A 27,228-nucleotide genomic window follows, 5' to 3' on the forward strand; every position below is an offset into this window, starting at 1 on the left:
TGCACAAAGAATGTTTTTAACACTGCAGTAGATTTCTTAAGAATATTTCAAGCCTGATTTTTAGATAAGTTTTAGTACAGTTTTAGAGAACCAAAATCTAACTACTCAGAAGTTCAGGCTAAAGATTATTCTATCTTGTCTGTTTGCAGTGGTTGACCAAACAATATTAGAGAGTCATAATCATTTCTGGTCTTCTGAGAAATTTGAATGTCCTGTTAATCAGGAGAAAATTCAGGCTGCCCAGAGAGGTTGTGGGGTCTACTTCTCTGGAGACATTCAAAACCCACTTGGATGTACTCCTGTATGACCTGATCTAGGTGTTCCTGCTCTGGCAGGGGGATTGGGCTGGGTGATCTTTTAAGGTCCCGTCCAATCCCTGACATTGTGTGAATCTGTGAAAAGTATATGTTGAACTGATTAAAGAACGGGATAGTCATTTAAAACATGTCTGAAATCTGTATACCTTATTACTCAAACTTTAAATGCCTGTTTATTAAAGTTGCAGAGAAAGTGAATGAAAAAAAATATAACAAAATCACAGGATGGCCCAGTTGGGAAGTGACCTCAAGCATCATGAATTTTCAACCCCCCTGCCATAGGCAAGGCCACCAATCTCCCCATTCTCAGGTTCTCAGCAACCTCACAGCAGCAGAACAGAATGGAAGTGCTCTGAGGCACCAACAGAATTGTCATCAGTTCCATTCAGTTCCATTTTTTGAGAAAAGGAGTCTGAATCTGTCAATTTGCTATACGTTCTTTTTCACAAGCATTCATGTGTGTCTAAATTGATGTGTAGAAGTGAACTAGCAATAGCATTCCCAGGCAGTGTTGAACTTCTGAAGAGGCACTTCAATTACTTTAAATTATGCGTTGAATTGCTTGATTATTTTTCCTTTAAGCTCCGCTGTCATATTTAAAGGATTTATTTCTGTACTAGAAAGTCAGCTTTTCTCCTTTTTTTTTTTTTTTTTTTTTTTTTCCCTCTTATTTTCTCTCTAAAATCGGAGAGGAACTCTTGACCTTATGGTAAACGTACCTAACCATAAACTTCCAGTAATTGGTGAAGACTACTACTGCAATTTCAATTGACAATGTCTCTGAAATTATAAATTTGAATAAGACTTATCAGAACAGAATAATCTCTAATAACATTTTGCTTCTGTTGCACTTGTAGGATTCTCATAGTAAAATTTTATTACGTCTGTTCAAAGAGTTGGAACATGTAACTATCATTTCTAAAATACCTGTGTTGTAGGGAGAGGGGAGGAAACATTTGAGGTATTTCTAAGCCAATGAACTCCTTATAAAATATCACTTTCATAAAGTAGTGGAAGTTATAGAATAAAAATTAATTACAGTATTTTCTGAAAAGATATGATTTTGAAGCTGATGGGACTCTATCGAAGCAAGGGATATCTAAATTGTATTTCACTGCTGGAACTTGGAAGGAAAAGAGAATAGGGTTGTAGGATGAATTCTGGAATTGTCTGTAGGCAGTTCTTTGACCTTCTGCAAGAGGTGAAGACTAACCTTTGTGCCCACTGAAAACTTAAGAGCTAAGGCAAACTATTCAGACCTAAGTTTCTGTTGCTGAATTTTAGGTGGAGTCCAACGGAATGCTTTTTAATTTCAAGCTTGTCATTATCAAGTGGAAGGAGGAAATCTGACCTGGCTGGGAACAGGAGAATCAGACGTTCGGGCTGATTTCTTCTACTGGACAGTCTCATTGGAGGCTTGAGATTTGATTGCAAGGCAGCATAAGTCTTTGGAAGTCAAAGTCTTCAGCAACGACAGAGCTGACTCACAAAAGTGTATTGGAAGTAGCTGTGATTATCTATACCTAGTCAACATCCTGGCAATAAGACTTTTGTGAACGGATCTGACTTAAAAATAAATTCACACCAGTAATAGTATCTAATAGTATAGTATCACACCAGTAATAGTATCTAATAGTATCAGCAAGGAAAAACTGATAAATTGCATTTCTGTGCAATCTTTGTCTTCATACTAAACTTGAACAGGACACATGTTTTTTAGGTTGGACTTAACCTCAGCTCTGTCTCCTCACGAAATAGAAAGAACTTGTGGGAAAAAGTTGAGGAAAACAAGAAAAAAAATATCTGCATTATGGAAAGCAAATAGTTATTTGGATAGTCTGTCTTTCTGGCTCACCTGATCGCACTTGCTGTTCTGCCTTATGCAGAAAATTACTTGTGAAGAGAGCTGGGTTTTTTACCCTTTTCTTCTGCATGAAGTTGAATGACAAAATATTGCAGTTGATCTTGATGAGCCAAGGATTAATTCCACTTCTTGCTAGGTGCCCTCTTTAGCTATAATTTTCTTTTTAAGAAATAGAAAGCAGAGTTGTCCCGTTAACTGAGGAAGTGGAAGTCTAACTTTGTCTGCAAAGAGCTGTGTGATGCCTTTACCAACTCCTGCAGAATGTGAGTGATTGTATGAAGTGATTCTCTGCTGTAAAGCCTTAATCAAGTTGTCACAAAGCACATATTTCCAGGTAGGATTTCTGGTGTTGTACAGATAAACACTACGGATGTTTTTGCTGACAACTTGTAGTGAATCTCTAAAAATATGCAGGGGAAGTGTTTAACTTACACTCTGATTTGAACTTCTGGTGTAAGGAGACAATCTTAGTTTTTTCTATGGAATCTTTTTCACAGGAAGATTAGATCTTTTCTAGTTTGTAGCTGTACTAGTGAAGTTGGCATTAGATTATAGGATTGAAGTGGTGGTGGTTTTGCTGTCTTTATTCTTTGTCTAAGCCTGATTCATCAACATTCATCAACATTCATCAACAAAATCATTTTGATTTTGTTGCCTTTCTCTGTAGAAAAACCATAGTTATCCAGTGCTCGTGCATAGATGTAGGAACCTGATCAAGACTAGAAACATGAAAAGAATAGACTTCTGTAAAGTATTTACTGAAAAGTAAAAATACAATTAGTCAGAAATTGTAACAGCTTGAGTGGAAGTCTAATCCATTAGATTGGATGACTGCATTGGACAAGAGAAGTATGTGATGTAACTAGGAAATACTTAGTCTTATCAGCTGAAGTACTTGTATTTTTACTCACTGAATTCTTTCTGAAAGACTGTTTCAGAATATTCACCTTATAGTGTATACTTGTAACAGCTGTTTGTATTTGTTGTTCTTTAATTCTTTGCTTTTTGATGGATTGCTATTATATTATCTGTTGCCAATGCAATTAGTTGATTTACAGCCCTCGTGTTCTGTTGTACTGTGCAAATTCCAACTCTTTTCATTTTTGAGATAATGAAGAATGTACTTTAGGAGTCCATCTGTCATCATGTAAGATTAGATAAATTTGCAAACTGTTTGAATGCTGTATCAGGAAAAAATTGTTGTTGGCTATCTAATTAGGTTTTTCCAAAGGCACTAGCATTTCTCATGTCTGCTCTATTACAATAGTTACAACAGCCATAGGAAATAAAGTTTTTCCCCCTTAGATGAGCTCTGGGAGCTTGTCATTCCAACATATGAGTAATTTAACCTCTATGTGCATGACTCTGAACTTATTGTTTCACAAATCTCCTTGTGTTCCCATGTCCTTAGAGTAGTTTTTCAGATAAAACTGGAAGACCTTGCTCTTCCACTGTATCAAAGAATTGTCAACAAGAATTATTAATGAATTATATGCTGCATAACACTAGCTATCATGACTTGGGCCTGAGATTACCCTACTGGTAACCTTTTCCCAACCTTATAATTTTTCTTAGCATACCTTTTGTCATCTTCCTTGTAGGCATTTTCCTCACAATGTTACAAGTGACTTGGAAAATAAAGTATACGTATGAGGTGCTTTTTGGTGTTATTGTATGGGAAGTATTTGACAGAGAGAGAGCCTTTAATGACCCTTAGCAATCTCTACTTTGCACTTAAAGGATAATTCCCTATTATTATTATTTTACTTTCATGTGAAACTTTGAACCCAATTGATTTTTTTTTTTTTTTTTTTTTTTTATGTTGCCAGACTTTTCCCTTTGAAACTGTAGCTTGTTTGAGGGGAAAATATCTGTAGATATCTGATATATGTCTGATATCTGTAGAAAAAGTAGGGCTTTTCCTTTCACATAGCTTGACAATGTGCAAGTACACAAAATGAACAGAGGTGTTTCCTTCCCCCCCCCGCTTCTCCCCTGCCCCACCTTAGTGATCCACTGTTGAACCTCTTTCTCCTTGAGAAAAAAATTTTGTGCATTTTAGGTGGATAAATCTCCTGACTAGGAAGTATAACAGCTCTAAAACCTGTAACATTTGGTCTGTGATTTTAAGAAGATCTTGATGTTAATGACAACTATACTGTTATGAAGACAGTGTCACTTAATCTTCAGTCATTTCTAGTCCTCTGCAGGCTTCATAATTTAGAAATTGCTGCCATAAAGTGAAAGCTCATTCCTATCCTCTGGAACTGGTATCTGTGAGGGTAAAATAAGTAACATGTCTATCACAGTTGTAGGGCTAACTTTGTGCTTCTTAAGAGGCCATGTCTCTTTCAGTGCTTTTATGTCACTTCCACTGCTTGTTTTGCTTGTATCTGTGAAAGCCAAACTTGCACTGCAAAAGTACTTAAGATGTGCCTTTGAAAGGATTTCGGTTTACATACTGAGCTTGGTTTTGGGGGATTTCTTGATTTGTTTTTAAAAAATCAAACATTGGATCTTTTAAAAATCAAACTTTGGATCATTTAAAAACAGAACAAAAGCCCAAATATTGAGCTATTTTTCTTCTTGTCAGAAACAGTAGTTGCCCCTCTGATTTGAATTCTTTGCTTTCCTTCCCTTGAAACCAGCTAGCAGCGAAATGAATTGTGTGTATTTAAAAGAAGAAAGTAGATTAAATATGCTGTATGGAGCATATTCTGAGGGAGTAGCTACTGACATTGGATGGTACTTTAACTAAAAAGACCTCAAAACTAGTGTGATCATGACTAGGAACTATCTTGGACTGAACAAATAGTAAATAACGATTGTGTGACTCTAGGTTTAATTGTATTAGATAAAAAAATCTTGATTAATCTTCTGATTGTATCTGATTGTCACCTCATTAAAAAAACTGTTCTTACAAAAATTAAAACTTAATTACTTCAAGTATTCATCGCTTCCCTAACACTGTTCAACTTTTCAAATTAATTCCAGGTAGATATCTAGAACTTTTAAGACTGTCTTTAATGAAATTGTTCTGTCCTACCTAAGTTTTACTGGATATGACTTTTGGAAATGTTGACTTTTGTGCTAAATAGGAGTGTTTGCAAACACTTAGTGATCTTCAGCTACCAAAGAGCTTCCTCAAAGCTGTCTAAAACAATTAATTCTGTAAATTCATACTTAAAACTGTTTTTTTTTTTGAGTAGTCCATTCAGAATTTGCAAGTTACAAGTGTACAACAATAGTTAATGCTATGTTTTTTATCTCAGTAATAGTGCTTAGAATCCAGAAAGATTGGTGGAATTTTTTGGTCTAGAAAGAAGTTTGAGTGCTAGAGTGAAGTTCTTTAACCATGCTTTTTATTTTGCTAGATCAAGAGTCTGGTAAACTCAAGCAGTGGAACATTAAACTGAATGATGTACCAAACTGATGAAAATGTGTCTCACTCAAGTGAGGGAAATGAAATTATGAAAGAGAAGACATATTAACTTAATTTAGATGGTTCCTATTTGCTTAAAAAGCAAAACAACCACAAACTTCAACTTGTTCACTTAAACTTAACTATTCTGTTTACACTGACTTGATATAGGATAATGCTGCAAGGAATTGCAGACTAATTACTGCATAAACTCAGTATTGCTGAAGAGTGGGCACACGTTTCAGACACCTTTTCTTTGCAAAAAAGAATGCAGTTTCAAAACACAACAAAATAAATATAACCCAAGCTCTCTGGAAGCTTGCTGATGATGGAAAAACTGTAACAATGAGGTTGGGGTAGGAGGAAATGAGGAGTAAGTTGCCTTGATGCTATTTTTCATAAAGCATACTTTTAAGAAGAGTAATACATAGCTGGTGACCTGGTGCCAGTGACAACACCTGACTAGGAGAGCAGAGACTTTAGGTTTTGGTAACCATCCAGACATGGTCCTGGGTGCCCTGGTCTGGGTGTCCTTCCTGGGTAGGAGTTGGACCACATGGACCCAGAAGTCCCTCAGCCATTCTGTGACTTGTGTTTTTAGGCTGAACTCAATTTTGTGAGCAACAGCTTTCCTGCGATTGAATCTAACCTAAAAGAGTAAACCTGTAAAAATCACCAGCATGAAAATAAGCCTTTTTCTTTATATCTTTACATCTTTTTTTTTTTTTTTTAGATCTAAAGAAGTATCAAATCTTCATATGTGCAGAGCAAAAACAGAATTTTAATTCCGTCACTCTTTGTCATGTTAACAATCAGCAGGTTCACTCATGTCACACAATGTAGCTAATTACCAAACAGCTGATGATGTACAGGTATGCTGTCATAAGACCAGCACAGGGGGAGGGCAGAAATGAGGGCTGTGGTGTCTTCCAAATCCATTTTGTTCTTATTAGGATGAATGGACAGCTTTTTTTTTTTTTTTTTTTTTTTTTTTTTCCCCCACTGGTAGAAAGGCTGTGTTTGCACAGCACAGCTGAGCTCTCAGGGTTCTCTGCTGGCGGGTATCTGAATGGTTCAGTGTTTTGGATAGGCTTTGGCTTGGCTCAGCTCTTAACCTGTGCTTCTGTCCTTTTTCTGTTCCACTGGTGTGCCTGGATGGCTTCCAGCACTAGGTCAATCATAGTCTCTCTGGTGTGGAACTGGTAATAGCTCCTTTTCACAGTGGCAGGTTTTTTCTTCCCTGGAAGTAACAGGAAGTTCTGCATGCTATTAAATTTTATAACTGTAGCAATACAGACTACATCTGATTGTGATGTGCCCAAGTATCCCAGCTGGGTGCTACCAGGAGCTCTAAACTACTGCACTATGGCTGTGCTGTATCACACTCGTTAGGGATCACTTCAAGGAAGTTCTCATCTTGTGAGTCATTAGCTTGTTGTTTGTTCTTCTGGTTTTAAAGTGGAGCATTTATTTAAAACACTTACTTCAACATAATGTGAAGAGCAAGATCTGAAGCAAATCACTGGTGTAACTGAATTATTCCTCATCTGTGCCTGGCCCAGGGGTCAGGCTTAGTTTGGAGGACTTTGGTGGAGATTAAAAAGGGAGAAAGGATCCTTTTCAAAATCCTAAATCTTTTTTTTTTTTTTTTTTAAACCTGAGCATTAACTTGGTGTGCCCCTGCTCTTCCTACCACTCAATTCTTTTACTACTTGATTGCTATGTTTTTCTTTTTTAATCCATCCTTTTTTTTTTTTTCCCCTGCATTTTTTTTCTTTTTTTAATTCTTTCTATATTTACTTTAGTTTGTAGACACTTGAGGGTGGTTGATGTGTGTATATGGAAAGGAAGAGCTGGATTGTGTCTCCTCAGAACCTCTGTTAGGGGAAATGTGACTTCAACAGCATCCTTCTGGCAGGCAGCAAAGAGGCTGGTTTTTATCCTTGTGATAAGGATGGTAGATTGGTAGATAACGAACACTTTCTCCCTGCAAATGTTCTTTAACTCTAAGCTGGTATGCATTTTGTATGTGATATTAATGAATTTTGAGCAAGTGCTCTTAAACACTTAATGTCTCTAAATCAAAAAAAGACAGTTTTGTTCAGTGTTCCTGGTAGCCTCCCACTTCTTTTTTATTATACAGTCACTTCTTTCTGAGGTAGTTCATCCCAATACAGGCAGTGCCTGCGGAGTCTGTGTGTGTCAAGTCTGAAGGATCAGGCTTAGAAAATGTGACTCTACTTGTTTGTGGGAATTTTTGCTCTATTTTGAGCTTCTTGTGAACTTTGCTTTCAAATGACCAGTTTTAGTTAGTGTTGCAGGTCTCCTGAGCTACAAACAATTTCATCTTCATCTTGTGCTTAGGGTGAGTCAGAAACTTCTTTTGTGGAAGATAGGAATAATATCTCCAAGCCTGAGGCTGTTGGGCATGTGCAGTGACCACATTGTTCCTTGGACCTGTCCAGTGAGTGTGTAAAGTGAGGAGGCTTCTTGCATGCACAAGTAGTCAACCCTTCCCCCCTTCCTAAAAACTCCTCTGCTTTTGCACTCCCTGAGGAGCACGCATTTTCTGCTTTTATGAAATGAGAGTTTCTGCTCTCCTAATTTCTCAACCTGGCCAGAAAAGAGGTAAAAGGACAATTGTTGCTCACTGCAATGTAAGTGAATAGTGAATAATTATGGCAGTAGCAGCAAATTGAGTAATTCAGTGGCTGTCACTGAACTGTTTACTCATTCATGGTTTCAGACTGCTTTCATGCTTGATGTGCTACAAATATGAAGGTGAAAGAAATCCTATCTTCCTTCCTTATGCTTGTATGTATGATTCAGCAGCCTTTCCAGGGAGCTGCAAAAACAAAAAGGCAGTCATCGGGCAAAGTGCATAACTTTCTGACTTGCTGCATGCTTCTTCCTCTTTATGCACTTCTCTTTGCATATTTGGGAGTGTAATAATCACTATAGATTTAATGTTGCTTTTGTAATGTATTTTTTTCCTTTTTGCTAGCTGGCTTGCCTTTTGCAATTCTCAGTTCAAGACGTATCCCCTTCCAGAGAGGAGTTTTCTGTAGTGATGAATCCATCCGCTATCCATACAAAGAGGACACCATTTCTTATAAGTTGTTAGCAGGAATAATTGTTCCTTTCAGTATAATTGTTGTAAGTTAAACTTTTTTTCATTGCATTTGGTTTCAGAGGGGGTGGGAAGGAGGGGGAATCTGTTAATACAGATCTCTAAAACTGTGTTCTGTAGGATTTCCCAGCTTCAAAATAATGCCCTTCAACTAGGTATTAAAGCAGTAGTAATGGTGTTCTAAAAAAGATAACTTGATAAATTTCTGCTTTTTGAAGCCAAACAAATAGAATTGGAGAACAGAAAAAGAACATGGTAGAATTATGACAGTAGTTGTCTTTTTTTTTTTAAGTTACTTAATTCTGTGGCTTGAGATACGGAAAATTAGTTCCTTATTGATTGAAAATAACACAGATGTGCACCAAATGACTGTCTTGAACATTCCTGTTCTGGGAACTGCTCTTTGCAGAAGACAATTTAGTATAACATATTAGTCAGCTTTCCTACCTGCTGCACAATTATTGGAAGTTCTTCTATGTGTGGAAGTATAACTTAAGTACAAACTTCTTGAATAAACTAATAATAGAAACCCTCAAAATTCTGACTTCAATCAGAACTAACCACAAACATAACCCTAGAAAAAAAGAATGAGTAGCCAGGGATTTTTTTTCCAGAAGTTGCACCTTCACACAGAATCCATTTATGTTTGAGTTAATGCCAGGGTTTACTTTTATTCTGCACCTCATTTGAATCAACTGAGTTCCTAAGATTGTCTTCCTTTCACATTGAATCAGCAAACTGGTAATATTCCCTGTGCAACTGCTAAGTATCCATTGAAGGGGATGAGGCAGTTTAGGATCTCCCTCTTTGACTGCAACTCCTAGCTTAAATGAACTGATTCGAGCATATTTTAACTCTGCCCCTTGAGATTTAGTTGTACTCTGCCAGGTGAGCCAACGTAATAGCTTCTTATTGAGGAAAAAGTCAGGTTCCACTTACAGCACTGTCTTTTGCCACCTACAGTGTCACGTCTGAATTGTGCAAGCTACTGGAAATCCTTAATCTGGTTGAAAATAGCTTTTAGCTTTCTGCTGGGTTGAGTGAAAGGGCTCCTGAAAGTGTAAGCAAGAAGTATCAGTGCTAATGCCTGAAGTGGCATGAACATGTCATCAATTGAGAGTAAGTCTGGAGCTCACCAGTTAACCGTTTCATGCCTTATATCTTGTGTGACTGCCCTCCGGGTGAGGTTTCAGCATCACGGTTCAGATATGTCAGGAAGCTTATATACTCAGCTCATTGTATCTATGTGCTGATTGTCATCAGAGTTGATCACGTTACAATTTGAGCAGAACTGAAACTTTCATGCCAGATAAGGTCTTTAAGTATTTAACAATTTATCCAAGTATATTCTTGAAATTAAAACAGGAAAAGAAGCAGAATATTGGCTAACTGCTTCTCTGGGTTACAAATCAGAGAAAACTATGGCAGTCTGACTCTTGTACAAATACTCAAGACAGGGATTTTTTTCTAGGTTCAAACATGTCAACGTGTAGGTTGTGTGCTCCTGGATGGGATCTTTTTTCCGTATCTGTAGAAATGTGAGGAATGGGAGCCAGAACTGGCTTGCTGTGGGTATTTTTTTTTTTTTTTTTTTTTTTGTGAGTAGGAGGAAAGCCTATGGTTCAAGAACTTAAAAGAAATACAGCAGAAACTTTTTTTTACTGTTTGTTCAGTTAACTGGCAAGAGATCTGTGCTGGAAGATCTTGCCTTTTATGGTAGGACCACTTCTTTCACTCTGCTCATGCTGGTAGTCAGTACTCCATAAGAGCAGCCGTACTTGGTCACAGCTGAGGTCCATCTAGTTTATTTCATTTCAGCAGTGGTTAAAACAGAAGTAAGAAAGAAGAACAGAAAAATACTTTCCTATTGGCCACTTTTAGATGAGGGCCTGTCTGAGTCAGAAAAGGCTTCAATGAACTTAGTAATTTTTAATGAATGATTTTCCTTTGATTTTTATCCAGTCTCCATGTGAGTCTGTATACATGCTTGTCTAATGAAGCCACCTTCAGAACATTTAGAGATCTTTTAGTGGTGAAATGAAAACAGTCTTGCCAGAAAATCATCAAGTCAGACACTTAAAAGCAAGTATTAGTGTCTTATCCTCAGTGCTTTTACGTAGACCACTGCAGATGAATACTGTGAGTCCAGTGACGTAGCTGTAGTGATGTCACTTTTTGTCATCTCAACTGAGCCTTTCTTTAAGCTTTTCAGCCTTGTTCTTTTAATAGGATTAATTGTGGCTGTAATACTTTGTTTCAGTTTACTTCATTAAAAGGTATTCTCTAGGATTTGTTTTAAGAACATACTGACTTCTGTGCTTGAAATGTAGATTTTTTTCAGCTTTTTGTCCTTGTTTTGGTGTTTCTCTGCTTCAGTTAATGTTCCAGCAGGGTGCAGAATGCAAAAAAATTGTTAGTGTTGTACCCTTATTAACATGTCTGCCTGCTTTACATGTGCGGAGCTACTGACAGCCACTTTCCTCAGGTGTCAGTGCCTTTTTGTACAGCTTAATTCACACAGTCTCTGCCTTTCTGATATCATGGATGTGTCACTCTTGTAAGTGATAGATGGAGCTGTCACTGAATCCTTAGGATTTTTGAAAGTGACTTTATACACATATATCTAATCTATTCCTGTAGAAGAGCCTTTCTATATAAAATGGGGCTGGCTGACTCATATCCAGCCACTCTGGATGAAATAGTAATATAAGCAGTGGGACTGAAGATTTATATACCTGTTTTAAGAAAAACATGCTTTCTGCCAAAGGCAGATGTTGGAGGAAAAAAATCTTCTTTCCTATCAATACTTAATAAGTTCATGATGCATATACTTTGAACACGCAATATGAGAAATCCTTTGAGCTTTTTCTCCCCTAAAGATAAACTTTTCTTAAGGATTAGGAGGTTACTTTGTTTAAATAACTGGCCTTTCACATGTGAAAATCAAATTTAGATGCTTCAGAATGGTTTCTGGCTTCACAAAAAAAAAAAAAAAAAAAAAAAAGCCATGAAAAACCTGATAAGACAGAAGAATTCTGTTTAGCAGATACTAAAGTAGTGAAAAGTCAGTGTAGGATGGAATATAAAATTGAAGAGAATACTTTTCATCAGCTCTGTGTCAAACAGTATGAATGAATTTTACCCAGTGGAAGCTTTGTTGTAATAAATATTCTGAGAATCAGCTTACCTGTACAACTTGCTTTTATAAAGTGCAACGTGATGCAGAGTAGGGCAAAAATGATTTATTTTAAATAATGTGTTTTAAAGTTTTAGAAATGATTACTATCAACTCCTAGGGAGCGTAAATTCTACAACTCAATTTTCTTTAATCTGAAATGATATGCTTGATTATTAACAATAGTATTTTTTAAGTGATTAACTGCTGTCCTTCTTTCTCTTTCAGATAATCTTAGGAGAGACTCTCTCTGTCTTTTATAACCATTTGCACTCAAACTCATTTGTCAGAAATAACTACGTAGCCACTATTTACAAAGCCATTGGAACCTTCATTTTTGGAGCAGCTGCTAGCCAGTCATTGACGGACATTGCCAAGTACTCCATAGGCAGACTGCGTCCTCACTTCCTTGCGGTGTGCCAGCCTGACTGGACACAGATCAACTGCAGTCTGGGTTACATTGAGAACTTCCCGTGCCAAGGAGACAAAGCAAAGATCAATGAAGGAAGGTGAGTCTAAGTGATCTTGTAGGCTTGGTTTTGAGACCTCTTTCATGGCTTGGTAATGTCTTGGGTATGATGAGTTCATAGTGTATGAAATCACAGGTTCTGAACTGGACATGCTGACTGGGTAGTAATATAACTTGGGAGACTGAACACAGAAAAAATCTAAACTTTATTTACTTTTTCTTTTTTTTTTTTTTTAATTGATAGTGAGAAAACAACTTCCAGAGTAAAAATTTATAGTGTACTTAAACTATGCTTGCTGTGCTGTTCTGATCTCTCTTTTCATCTCCCAAGCTGGGTGGAAGCTTAGTGATTTGGATAAGCATCACTGCATGTTTTATTGAAAACATCAAATGAATACTACCATTTCAAGTACAACTGGGAGCCTGCTGAATTGCAGGAGGTCTTGAGTAAAGATACACTTGAATTATATTTGTGCACATATTTATGTTATAACATGAAGATATTGCAGTGGAGTTCTGCTTGGTTGTCTACACTGATTAAGGTAGCACTGGATTTTAGTTAGTTCAAGTGAAGTTTTTACACTAGCCTGAACTTGATTATGCTAATTCTTGAATTCTGTATCTTCTTTTCCTCTGAAAACGGTTGTCTTCAGTGTTTGGTAGCTTTAGCTTTCGCCCCTTGACAACTGCTGTGGTATACTTGCACTTCCATTAATACTGTTGGTTAAACTAAGCTGAGGATCACAATAAGTATACAAGTGTAAATATCATTCATATCTTGTTGAAAGCTGCATATGGAAGTTGATGTATATTACATTAAAATGTAATTTTTATTTAAATTAGAAATTCTTAAGTTGATGAGTGTGGGTATTAGTAAGTAGTGTTTTCCTACCTGCAGGTAGGAGAACCCTTTCTTCAGGCATTCTCTGGCATTTAAGTTAGTTTTGATACAGAAGCTGGTGTGCAGTACTTCAAATAATTTTAGGCTGTGTGATTTATGTAAAAATATGCTCTGAAACTTTTATGAAAGTATTGTTGTGTTCAATTCCAGCTAGTCATGTGCAGAGCTTCTAATACTTATTCAGATGGGAGATTACAAAGAGATTACAAAGATGTGAATGTATTTTTAAATGTAGTTGTACTGTGGAAAAGAATACCATACTGTATAAGTTCATTATTGGATATACTGCTTGTTTTTAGTGTTTTAGAAAAGTAGTCTATGCAAGGATGAGTGTTCATGTCTCTGAATTAAGGGATGGAGGGAAAAACAAGTTGATCTCCTGTTAGTGGTGTGAGTAATTAACATGTCAGTTCTCATAAACAGCACAAATGCATGTCTTGATATGATTGCCTTACAGATACTTTCTTTAGTATTATTAAAGATAGCAACTTGCCAAATGGCTGTTTTATGTCTCACTTGAACAAAGCAGGGCCTGGTAGAACAGGGGTAGGTGTGCTGGGTTATTAAAATGATCGGCAATTTACCTGAATTCCTGAAAGAGGAGTAGGCATAGAGGATTCAGGAAGGACACATGACTTCTCCATTCTTTGTTAGTCATAAGGCATACTTCCTAACTAGTCTGTGGCAGACTGTTCATGAATCTTGTTAGTGCTCATGCACTGGAAGGAGTTAACAGAAACCATAGATATTTCCCAGCAGGAGCTGTAAATAAATATTCTGCTGTTTCTCTCTTAAGTGTACTTTACTATATTTGCTGGTTTCACTTGTCCAAAATGAGCTTGTAAGCTTGAATGTCTAGTGTAGTTATGTAGGTCACAGAATCATAGGGGTTGGAAGGGACCTGCAGACATCGAGTCCAAACCCCTGCCAAAGCAGGTTCCCTCACAGGTCGCACAAGTAGGTGTCTAGGAGGGTCTTGAACATCTCCAGAGAAGGAGACTCCACCACCTCCCTGGGCAGCCTGTTCCAGTGCTCCGTCACCTCACTGTAAAGAAGTTCTTGCGCACATTTGTGCAGAACTTCCTATGCTGCAGTTTCCAGCCGTTTCCCCTTGTCCTGTCTCCACACACTGCTGAAAAGAGTCTGGCCTCGCCATTCTGCCCCCCACACCTCAGATATTTATAGACCTGGATCAGGTCCCCTCTCAGTCTCCTTTTCCCAAGGCTGAACAGACCCAGTTCACTCAGCCTTTCTTCATAGGGGAGATGCTCCAGGCCCTTCACCATCTTTGTGGCCCTCCGCTGGACTCTTTCCAAGAGATCCCTGTCTTTTTTGTACTGGGGAGCCCAGAACTGGACACAGTACTCCAGATGAGGTCTTACCAGGGCAGAGTAGAGGGGGAGTATGTTGAACACTGGGGAAAAACTCACAGTAAACTCATAATCAAGGCGCACAAACACATGAGCAAAGAAGACAGAACAAACTTCAGGTACTGAAGAGATGTGAATAATTTTTAGTTCTTAAACAATGTATTAGCTGCTATGTACAGCTTAATTTTTTTTAATATTTCATTGAGGATTATGCCATCACCTCTGTTTATCGTGTTACGAACTTGGTAACACAAACAACATACTACACCTGACTTTACAAAAGGCTTTACTGAAACTGAGACTATTTGAACTTTATCCACAGAGTGTTGAGAATAAATGACGTAATATGAAGTATGCGGTGTTACTACTCATTGTCTCCTGAATAATATTGCACGGTATTGTCATGGAGACACTAATAGCCTTATGGAGGAAAGAAATGCAAATTCTGTTTACATCCGGACATGTAATTCAGTCAAGTTCTGCATAGAACTTTAAAATTAGAAAGTATACTTACTTTAATTTTTCTGTTTGTAAAAATTGCTTCCCGAAACAATATAGAAGTTATAAAAAAAAAAATAAAGAAAGTCAGCTTGTAGAATCAAAACCTGATAAGGATTGTGAAACATATTGGTAACGTAGCATCCAAATTCTTACAATATTGGAAAGCAATGGGCTCCTAACTTTTAAAACTGATGGTTTGTTCTAACTTTCTCATAAGTTGTGCTTTGTATGAGTGGTCGTAAATCTCAAAAATGAATTAACTGGGACAAATCAATTGAACTTAATAATGCTTAAGAATCAATTCAGATATACTCCAGAACTATGGAGAACTGGCAGGTAGGTTATGAAGGTAACGCAGTTTTGTATTTTTAATACTGTATTTTGGTGCAGCAGTTACTGTGAATGACATTTTTTTGTGGTATCTCGCCTGAAACCCTACAGAAAACAAATATGCTTGCTTTCTTAAAAACTGAAGTCTTCTACCATTCATAAAATAGCTGTAAAGTTCTGTCTTTATACAGTTGTATGAATTCTTGTCATCTGCTACTCTCATTCAATTTCTTCTACTGTTGAATAGAGTAGTCTTTTCAGCTCCAGCCTTGGCTGTTCTTTACAGCATGCTTGTGTGATGCATCAATTCTTGTCCTTGATAGATGGTCTGTTTCTACCTCTTGTGCTTTTTTGGTCTGAACTCAATCAGATGGTGCTTGCTGGATCAAGATCTTTTGCTATTCCTATTTGTTTTCTTGCGCAAGGGGATGGAAGATTCTTATGCTGTGATGATTTTGTCCCTGAAATCCTAGCATCATGTGGTCACTGCCTCCACTGCTGCTTATGTGTCTGATAAGTTCAGTATATTTGCTGAATAAGATTCAGAGAAGCACCTTTCCTGCGTGGCCTGTCCAGCAACATTGTCAAAAAAGAAAAGCTGTTGAATTGTTTGTACCTGCCACATTGTCTTTTCAGTAGATCTTGAGACTTCTGGTGTTCCCTAAGAAGCCCTCCTGCATATGATGCATCTGGATTCCTATGCCCAGTATGATAAGTGGGTGCTGAGATATCTTGATTTATGTTTTGTTTATAAAATTAAATTTCTTATTAAAACTGAAAAGAATACTTAACAATTTTCCATATTTCCTGAGCCCTTGGAAAAGCTTGATCACTGGCCTCAAAACATCGAAGCAGGCTTTCTCTTTGAGATACTTTAACTTTGCTTTTCCGTTTGCGTCTCCAGCTGTACCTGATAGTGCATTGTAGAAAGAGAAGGGTCAATGCATAATGTAGTTTCTTGAACTCATTTATCTGTTAGCTTTTATTCATTTATTGACCTTTAATTAATTTGGAGGTGTCTGAGTCTTGTTTCTCAAAACTTCTGCTATTTAAGTATTGTTGACTTGTTTCTGGTCTCTTACAGAAACATAGGGTATAAGGATTTTTTGTCTTGTTTGTATATTAAATCTCTTCCAAACTGGATTTCATAATTGCCAGATGTGTCCCTTTGTAATGGGATTTATTGACCATGTGGGTTGCATCTGAAAAATCTGGATTGAATTTCAAATCTGGGTGACTTCTGGTTCAAGTTTTTTAGATTTTATGTATTTACACATTTTTGTATATATAAACATATTGTCATTTGAGCTTCATTGCACAGGAGGGCATGAGAACATAATTCTAAACATTCTTTTGACAAATTAGCCTTGTCAGCAAAAATTTTAGCTGTGATTACAGCTTCAGAAGTAAGCTGCTGTATGTATTATGCATGTGCATAAATGCAATGTCTTTCATAACCTCTGTTTCTTAGCAAATAGAAGATACCACAGGTGATCTGCAGATGGGTGCAGACAGTGATGATATTTCAACATCTACTGACTCTGCATAAAATATTTGCTATATTTTTGTTGTGTAGTACATATTGAAAAGACCTTACTGTTAAGACTCTTGCTTTTTTTCTTAGAGTTAATACCCTTCACGGTACACACTTGAATTCTGAGGACATTCTTCAGCTTTTTTTTTTTTTTTTTTTTAGGAAACTTCAAATTGAAACAAATAATTCTTTAATTTTTCTTGAAGTCCACACTGCCTCTTAATAGGATGGTTGAATACAGAGAGAGAGAGAGGCAGCATTGGCATGGGTATTTATAAGACATGCTGAACACCTGCAAGTTCATTTTAAACTGCAAATGCCAACCTCTAGTAACTAAACTTAGTTGCAGTGTGCAGTGCAGCTGGTTGGTTTATTCTCTTGCTTTGACAGGTTAAACTAGTTTCCATCTGCACGCCTTCTTGCTCAGTGAGGAGTATTGCCCCCCGCCTTCATGTAATCATCCTGGGTGTGTGCAAAAATGCTCTTAGTCTACTTGCTCTGGCTTCCTGTGTTTACTCCCAACTTTTCTTGGATGCGGTGCTTATTACGTTTGAGATGGGCAGTGTGGATTTCTCCCAGTGTTATAAACACTGACTTCTAAATACTTTTGTCAGTGGAAAAAAAAAAAATCTTAGAAGTTATATCTGAGTATGGTGGTAGGTTGGAACATAAAAGTTCAGAGTCCTGGGTTTGTAGGACTAGGAGAACCCGATGACTAGGCAAGTCCAAGAAGTTGTCCTTGCTGATTTATTTGTCTGCTCACTAAACATATACACACAACTAAAACCTTTGAACCATAGGTGGTAGATACTAAACCATGTTGCACAAGGCAAGCTACTTTAGAGGCAGTCTGTGCAATCTAAACTGTGTTTGCCTCAAAAGCAGACCAGCAGGAATGTTTGTGTGCGAGAAACACTTTATTTGAAGGTCAGTTTACTATTGAATAGTTGAAAATCTCTAGTTTCAGTCTGTCATGTAGATCCATTAGTAGTAACTGATAGCACAGCTGTTAATGTTCATGGCTATGATTGTACTGCTAACGTACAGATTTATATCAGAACTTGGAAGTTTGTGGGGAAAAAAACAGCTCCCTATTCCTGTTGATATATTGCTGCCTGCTCTTGGAATAAGCTATGTAGTGTGCTATTGCAAACTCAAAGTGTAATCTTCAAAGAGGTCTTTAGGAAATTAGAGCTGACTGCTTTGACCTTTATAATTTATTTCAGTACAACTGCCAAGGTGGTGCCCTTGACTAATCATTTGCCAGGAATTTTACTTTCTCTTTGTTTAGAGCTGCCTGTTTGAGCTCTTTCACAGGTGGTGTGTGCAGATCATGCCAGTGATTGCAGTTAAATTGCACAGAGCAGTACCTAGGAGCTAAGTACCCATGTCAGACAGCTGGCACAGGGCTAACCTGCTTTAAAGTTTAGTTGAGCTTCAAAATAAAGTTGGAAACTCTGATGTTGCTGCTTCTACCTGATGAAAACACCTTCAAAACTAAATGAGACAATACTCACTAAAATGCAAATCAGTCATGTTTTCTCCCTGTTTCATTAGATAATTTTTGCAATTGGTTTGCTATGGATTTCTTTAAGCCTAGCCCAAAAGACTGGACACTTGCTTCTGATTAATCTGTCTTTGGTAAACAATTGTTCTTTCTGCACTCTCTTGATATTGAGGGTATTTCTAAGATGAAGCATTAGTTTGTACTAAAATAAATTCATACTGGAATACTTCATAAAAACTTTGTTTGGAAACTGAAAAGCTTTGTCAAAAATCAAACCATGCTTAATCATTCAAACATAACTAAATAGTTTACTTATCCAAATCAGTTTGTATTAACATAATGAATCAGAAATGTCTCTAAAGTTTGTACAAACTTGTTAACTACATGTTTGCTAGAACTCTACTTTTATGTTGTATATTGCATTCCAATTACTTCTGTAACAGCTTTTAACATATGAGCTCTTACACAGTACTAAAGCTTGAATGTTGAGTAGTTTTCATCAGAATCTAATCAGTAGCTTTCTCTTCTAAAAAGATGCGTGCCAAAAAGTAATTAACAAGCTTGGACACCAAAGCTGTTGAGGGGATGAATACAATGCCAGATACTTTTTCACTATTAATCGAGTGTTGTAGCTTGTCCGTTTTGGCATTGGTGTCATTTGAGACATAAAACGGTTAATTTGTGAAGACTTCCACTCCTATCCAAATAATCCTGAGAAATGGAACCTAAAGTCAGGGCACCCACACTTGATGCTTATGAAAAGTTTACATGGAAGGAAAAAGCTGAAATGTGGTAGTGAATTAATGTCTTTAACTTTAGAAACTTTAGAAGCTGCTCCTGGGCTACAGTGAATGATGAAGTAGGGTTGTTCTTAATCTAGATAACAAGCTGCCTCTGCAATAGAAATTAACTGGTGATAGGAGGAACTGATATGAAAGATGAGCTCGCAATAAGCAACTGAGAAACCATTCTGCAGTCTGGATCATGTGTCTGATCTTCCTTTCCTTCATTCTAATGAGATCATGGCCCTTCTACATGAAAAAAGCTTCTATGCTAACCAGACTTAAATGCTTAAATGTCGGTTTGAGTCTATTGATGCTTTCACTCTCACTTTTTCCTGTATTACTGATAAAGTAAACAAGTTTCTAATTTTTTGTTTGTTTGGGTTTTTTTTTTTTTTAAGATGCTAACTAGAGGCATAGGAAGAAATAAAGCACTCAGATTGTGTGTTGAGTTAAACTGAGTGACACAGTCAAACCTGACAGAAGAAGACTTAGAGGTGGTTCTGCAGTGTGAGTGTGCAATGCTGTTGCAATATGCTGGTAGGTTGGTCTTGGTAATACTGTGTTCAAAACATACATACTTGTGCATGGTAAGAATATCAGTTTTGGTAACTTGTTACTTCATGAATGGAAACTGAAGAAGAATATTTGTAAATCCAAGAGTAGTCATGATCTGCTGCTCATTTGAAAAGAAAAAGCAGGAGACTAATCCATCTTTTTCCCCCTGCTGGTTATCTCACCATGCAGTTTACTCTTCTAGTAACTGCATGTCAATATGCACAATATGTACAAGGTGACAAATGCAGAACAGCCAGGTAACTAGTTGTTGCCCAAATAGATTATCCTGCTAATGTGCAATCTTTCTGTTTAAAAATGGCAAAACAGATATTGCATGTTATCTGCCTGTTTCCATGTATTGTGGGGTAAGGGAAACCCAGTAGACTATGTTTGCAGAGGCTTAAGAGCCTGCTCAACCTAGTAGTGGAGACAAGCATTCTGACATTCAGTGAAGTGAAACCACTGTACAATAATCCTGACATATGAAAAAGTTGACTTTCTTCCCCCACTTCTTACAGTATTTACAAAGCTTGTTTCAAAAGACTTGTGGAGAAGGGGGAGGAAAGTAATTGCAAATAGGAAAAAAAAAACAATCTACAACAAAAACTTGCTTATTTCTTCCTAGAACCTCCTATTTCTGTCTTTTTTGTTTTTGTTGTTGTTAGAATTGTAGAATCCTTAGAATTGTAAGGGACACTTAAGGGCCACTTAAGGGCCACCTAGTCTGACTCTCCTGCAATGAAGACTGACATGCACAGCTAGATCCAGTTGCCCAGGACCTGATTCAACCTCACCTTGAAAGTCTTCAGAGACAGGGAATCCACCACATCGCTGGGCAACCTGTTCCAGTGCCTCACCATCCTCACTGTAGAAGACTTTTTCCTTACATCTAACCTAAATCTACGCTCTTTGAGCTTGAAACTATTTCCCTTTGTTCTGTCACCACAGACCCTGCTGAAGAGTCTGTCCACTTCTTTCCTGTAGCTCCTCTTTAAATTCTGAAGGGCTGCTATCAGGTCACCTTGGAGCCTTCTCTTCTCCAGGCTAAACATCCTCTGTTCTCGCAGTCTGCTCTTGCAGGAGAGGTGTTCCATTCCATGGATCATTTTTGTGGCTCATCTCTGTACACAATCCTACAGATTCATGTCTGTCCTTTCCTGTGGACTCCACATCTGGATGCAGTATTCCAGGTGAGGCTTCACCAGTGTAGAGAAGAGGGGCAGGAGCACCTCTCTTGGGTTGCTGGCCACACTTATTTTGATGAAGCTCAGGATACAGGTGATAGCTATTAAAATAAGCAGAAACTTTTGATTTGTGTAAGGTAAGAACATGTTGATGTTCTCCTTTTTCTTTTTTTGAAGACAGCTATTACACATTTCTTATTCTGCAGGCTTAGTCTCTTGGCGTGCTTTGTCTGTACTGGCAAAGTTTGCTTATTATCTGCCATCACTTAAAGCAGAGCTGGGTGGCTCTGCATTCCTGTCTCAGATATGATTGTAAAAGACAGTAGAAGTTTCACTTAGAAATGCCTTTGTCGGTAAAATTGCCAAAGTGAGGCAAAAGAAAGACTCTCTGGCAACTCTCAGAGACTTTTTTACTTCAGTCTGGGTTTAACCAGTGGATATGAGAAGGGAGAAAGTGGCAAAATTTGAATAATACTGTCGTGAAAGTGGACTTCTGTCTTATAAGTAGGCTTGGATATTGTTAAATAGATGACTTGCCTATGCATTTAATTGATCATTCTTTTCTCTGCAAGGAGTGCCAAGTACTTCCAGATTTATGTCCCTGCTGATGTCCTTGGACGTTGTTTCTGCACAAGTCTGTAACTCTTCAAGAGAGTGGGTGCTGTGAGAACATGTTGATCACTGAGTGCAGAATTGATTGTTTTTAAAGCATGTGCTACTTTAGCTTATGTGTAGGCCTATCACTTCATTAAACCAAGTCCTCAGGGCATTAAAATTCTAGGAATATTTCCCTGCCAAGTGTGCAGAGCTGTCTGACTTATTTGAAATCGACGTGCTGACCTGCAGTTCTCTTGGTCGTTTATTCCGCTTCAGATCAATGAAATGTGTAGCACAAGTGTCAGGAGAAGCTTTGAGTCAAGACGTGGAGGGTCTGAAGAACCTGAGGATAGAAATGATTTGCCAGCTAGTTTAGGGAGTGTTTGGTTTTGTGTTGGTGTGGAAGTAGATATAATATTGGGTCTCCTGTTTTTCTGTTACTGAATCATTCCATAATTCAATACTTATTTTGGGAAGATTTCCTTATTCAAATCTATACCACTTTTATATAGCACCACAAAACATTCTTGCTGCTTAGATATGGGTCTATCCTATTATTTTTTTTTTTTATTATTTCTAAAGCTTCCTTTTAGTTTCTTACTATTCAATACTGTACTGTACTAGCTCTTTCCTTCTTCACTGAGGCTGTTCACTTCCCAGTCAGACTCTTGTAGAGAACAGCACTTTGCATATGTTGTGTTGTCCATGCAAACACATTATATGGAGACATGACATCAACTGGTTCATAAACTTCTGATGTTAAGTAGTTTGTTTCTTAAACAATGTGCATTACAAACTACTATTAAGCAGAACTTATTACCTAAAACATGCTTCTTGTAAATGAGTGTAAAACGATGTTCCTTTTACTTGTGGCATGCTATGCTGATTCCTGTACAAGTGTATAACTGCTAGAATCTCTACAGATAACACTGTAAGGGTAGCATAGGACTGTTACAAGTGTTTAAATGAAAATTAACAATTTTGTTTGGGTGCTGAATATAGGTAGTTACTCTAATTAGGAGCTATAAAATGGGATACCTACCATGACAGGTCAAAATTCAGTCTCTCGTAGTTGGAGAGAGTTGGGTGGTGGTTTTGTGATGGTTTTTTTCCTAAATTGTCTCTCTTCTGCAAAAACTTTTATCATGTCTTTCTATACCCCAGGTATTTCTACATCCCAGCTATTTGTACAGATTAGGGGAAGATTTCCTTGACAGCAGCCCTGAAGAGAAGGACTAGAGGGTTCTGGTGGATGAAAAGCTGGACATGAGCCAGCAGTGTGTGCTTGAAGCCCAGAAGGCCAACTGGGGGTGGCCAGCAGGGAGAGGGAGGTGATTGTCCTCCTCTACTCAGCTCTTGTGAGGCCCCATCTACAGAACTGCATCCAGGCCTGGGGCCCACAGTACAGGAAAGATGTGGAGCTCTTGGAGTGGGTCCAGGGAAGGGCCACTAAGATGATCAGAGGGCTGGAGCACCTCTACTATGAGGAAAGGTTGAGGGAATTGGCCCTGTTTAGCTTGGAGAACAGAAGGCTGCAGGGAGACCTCATTGTGGCCTTCCAGTACTTAAAGGGAGCGTGTGAACAGGCTGTTCACATGGGTGGATAGTGATAGGACAAGGGGGAATGGTCTTAAACTGAGACAGGGGAGGTTTAGGTTAGATATTAGGATATTATATAGATATTACAATATTATATATTAGATATTATATTAGGAGGAAGTTTTTCACACAGAGGGTGGTGAAGCACTGGAACAGGTTACCCAAGGAGGCTGTGGATGCCCCATCCCTGGAGGCATTCAAGGCCAGGCTGGATGTGGCTCTGGGCAGCCTGATCTGCTGGTTGGCGACTCTGCACGTAGCAGGGGGGTTGAAACTGGATGATCATTGTAATCCTTTTCACCCAGGCCATTTTATGATTTTATGCATCTGTTTACACTGTGAAAAATCTAGGAAACTTACTGCTCTGTACAGCTCTAGCAGGTAATGCAGCTGGCCTTGTACCTTGTTAGGAATATCTTGTCCTCAAACTGTACCATATTTCCTTACAGAAGCCTTGGATAAAGGGGACGGCAGTTTACATATTGTGAGGTTTACTATCTACATGAGGTGATTCAAGAAATGCTGCTTTCAGATAGGTTGCATTCTCCTAACTAAATTGTCCTATATGCACAAAAAAGAATAGACCAGAATTAAACTGTTGTAAATATCAAAGCCAATAAGGTGTTCTTTCTTAGACTTAATTAGACTTACTTATTTGTTGTTAGAAATCCTGATTAATACTTTTGTATTAAATGGTTCGGCATTTGCTGTAATTACTTCTCTGCAAGAATTGTTCATACTTTGATTACTTTTCCAAGTAATCTTTAAAAATGTGGGCTTGCAGTAGCAGACTGTAGTGATAATCATAATCACTTCTATGGTAACCATTTCTAGGAGGTAGAGCTATCTTTAATTTCATCTATATCATATAATACATAAGCTTGTGGCAAAACTAAGCTTCAGGAAAGTTAACCAGCCCTTAAGCTCTCTTATTTTAAGACCTTTTTTAGATAGCAAGCTGCACTGTACACATTAGGAGCTAAGTATGCTTTAGATATCAGTTGATAGCTGAAATTGGTTTGATGTTACTTCTTAAGTTACTCTTCTATCTTGGTAGTAATAGTGGAAAGAGCTTTTGATTTTTCCTGATTAAACGAAGCTTTGCTCCTCATGTTCTAATTAACCAGTTGAGGTAGATACTGAGTAAAAGAGATAGATTGCAGATCTGGTCTTTTGACTTTGGACTTGCTGGTTTTGAAAGAATTGAAACAAAACTTTACGCTTACCAACATTATTTCATGACATGGGAACAATATCCCATGAAACCATTTGAATGCTCATGAAATCTGAGATGCAAATTCCTACTGGGATAATTTGTCCTTCATTAGCCAAAGTAGAGTTTTTCAGGATTGTCTGTAGGATTTTATCTGTAAAAATTCTAATACTTTGGTCATTTTAGAACTAGTAAGTGCTGGTATGTATATATATATATATATAATATATATATATTTGATTACTTTTATTTCTTAATTGTTATTTACTTGTAAAATTCCTGACTCATGGCAGGCCAGCACTGGCAATGTGCTTCCAAGGAGGCCTGGGCTGTGAAGCAGGTTGTCTGGTACAGTAGACAGGATGTTTTGCTGGCTTTGAGAAGGTATTTGTGTGCTGAGGAATGGTCATGAAACCTTTTCAAAATATTTTAACTGAAACAATGGAAAAGCATTAAGATTTTTAACAATTTTTGTTTTATTTTTAACAAGTCCAGAGACAGCAGTATTGCCAAAGAACTTTCACTGGGATTGCACAATGTACAAATTGGATCAATATTTTGTCCAAGTTGTATTTTTGGCAATACTTCATGTGCTAAACACTAAGTTTTCAGTCATGTACAGCTAATTTAATCTGTCAGATGAGAGTGCACTTAAATTTTGCAATCTTCAACCTGGAACAAGGTATTCTTAATGTTACACTGTGCTTATGTTTGTCTAGAACCACAAATGTCTGTAAGCTGCAACATATTTAACATACTGATTCAAAAAAACAAATGTAAGAAATCTTTTCTCTCATTCAATAACCTTCTGAATTCCTTCAGCTGGCAGTGTGTTGCCCTCAGGAGATACAGGAGAAGATCTTAAGGACAACAGCAATAACCTAAATGGTGGTGGATAAAATACTGGCATAGTAGGAGTTCATTGTTGGCACTTCAAGAGTACTTGGTTGTTGTGCCCGACAGACAGAACATTTCCAGGTTCTTGTCATTCTGGCTTTCACAGCAAAGTTCTAAACAGATCTTAACGCAGAAGAGTTAAGAAGTACTGGAGTAGAGGAAGGTTATCCTGCAAAAATTGCAGTCTTTTTTTTTTTTTTTTTAATTTTAAACATCTGAAGATGTTTTTATACTGAAGAATTGAAAACATCTGTGATACTTACATATACAAAGCTCATCTTTTTGGAGTTCATTCCAGTTTCTCTTAAACAAAGCTCTTAGTAGTGCTTGAAATAGCTCAAAAATAGCTGTTTTTGAGTAGTTTGAAAGTCCAATATAGTCAAATGTAAACTAAGAGCTACAGAGAACACTTGATGTAAGTTTCTTACTCCTCTGCAGTGCATTTCTTAATGCTGTGCATGCAAACTAATCATGCAGTTTGGGAGTTTTGTGCACGAGATTGCTTTCTTACCTCCCCTGTGGTATGTCTGCGGTAAACCCGATTACCCTGCGGCACGCTGTTACTCTCTGATGGGAGAGCAGACTGACTGAGACTTTCACTGATCCCTGATTCAGGCCCCCAGGTGCGGTGACCAGCTGGGACACCTGCTGGAGGTGGCAGGGAGCTGCCTGGGAATCCACAAAACTTATTAACCTGTGCTAATTTGTTTGTCAGGTTTAAGTGAGGGTGTAACACAGCACCCTTAAATTACACAGAAGGCTGAGTGAGACCTGCTAGATAACCTGTGAAGAGACTTAAATGTTTTCTCAGCAATGTGCTCTGTGTAATGTGTAGAAGAGAGCTGAAGTATATTTTCATTTCCCCATTTAGGACTGGATCAGAAATCTCTTAGCATTTTGTTGTCTGTTCTTGACGAAGAAGTGGCTGGGCTTTGTTCTGTGCCCTGTCAGGCATCTGCTGTTCTATGCTTTTTTCTAAGCCACTTCCCTAAAGGTGAAGTTGGTGATGAAGTGGTGATGTTGGTGCCTTTCAGCCTGGGCCTTCCAGAAGCTGTTTAGAAGTCAGAGGTAGTGTTGCCTTCCCTAAGGGAAATAGCCAAGTGTAAAGCTGTTTCTACAAATACAGGGTTAGGTGTCAGCTTTGGCACTTGGCTAGCTGCCTTTCTTCCCTTCAGTGGCAGACAATCATGGTCTATATGAACTACCACATCTCAGAAATGTGCACATCTAGATAGGAGCAGTTTATGTTATTTCTTGATGGTGACATACAGTAACTACGCTGCTTGTGTGCATACTGTGATTATCTGATAAACACTTGATTTTTAATTGGTGTATTTAGGCTTTTTGTCCTGAAAATTTTCAGAAACGTCAGAATGCTAAACAACTATTCTGCTCTAATATATGCTGTTTCTAGTTTCAGGATGTGCTTGCTTACAGACCGAACTTGAGTCGAAGGACAGGGAGTTACTGCCTGATGCTGAGATCAACTTGATGTTGGAACAGTGGGGCTTCTGCTAATTGTCAAAACCTACTGACAGAAACAAATGATGTCTGTTATGCCTTGATAGCAATCTTGAAATGGCATGGGAATGTTTGTTTTTTTTCCTGTTAACTTCTGTAAGATAACATCACTGTGGCAAACATGGAAAAATACTGAAATGTCTGTTGTTTTTTCTTCCAGACTATCATTTTATTCTGGCCATTCTTCGTTCTCCATGTACTGCATGCTATTCCTAGCAGTAAGTATGTTTTTTCCATGTATTTAGTAGTGGGAAAAAAACAAACAACAACAACAAAAAAACCCAACCCAACTCTTATTTACCTGATGCAAAACTCTACAATAAGAAATGTTTGATTTGATTAGGCTTTGCATGTTTCA

At 37.8% G+C, this 27,228-nt stretch overlaps 1 protein-coding gene across 2 annotated transcripts in view; it reads left to right on the plus strand.

The window, feature by feature from the left end:
- The window catches only part of PLPP1 (phospholipid phosphatase 1), a 56,050-nt gene that overhangs the window by 14,437 nt on the left and 14,385 nt on the right, over positions 1-27,228 (plus strand). Inside the window, exons 2-4 of one of the 2 annotated variants that reach the window (XM_042875313.1) lie at positions 8,607-8,758; positions 12,136-12,416; positions 27,031-27,088. In XM_042875313.1, coding sequence (XP_042731247.1) covers positions 8,607-8,758; positions 12,136-12,416; positions 27,031-27,088 — 491 coding nt within the window. The remainder of the gene's footprint in view (positions 1-8,606; positions 8,759-12,135; positions 12,417-27,030; positions 27,089-27,228) is intronic. The other variant, XM_042875312.1, reaches the window with a different exon arrangement.

Source organism: Lagopus leucura, unplaced genomic scaffold (genome assembly GCF_019238085.1).
Source record: "Lagopus leucura isolate 7727_CA_CO unplaced genomic scaffold, USGS_WTPT01 Super-Scaffold_100014, whole genome shotgun sequence".
In the NCBI taxonomy this organism is placed as follows: domain Eukaryota; kingdom Metazoa; phylum Chordata; class Aves; order Galliformes; family Phasianidae; genus Lagopus; species Lagopus leucura.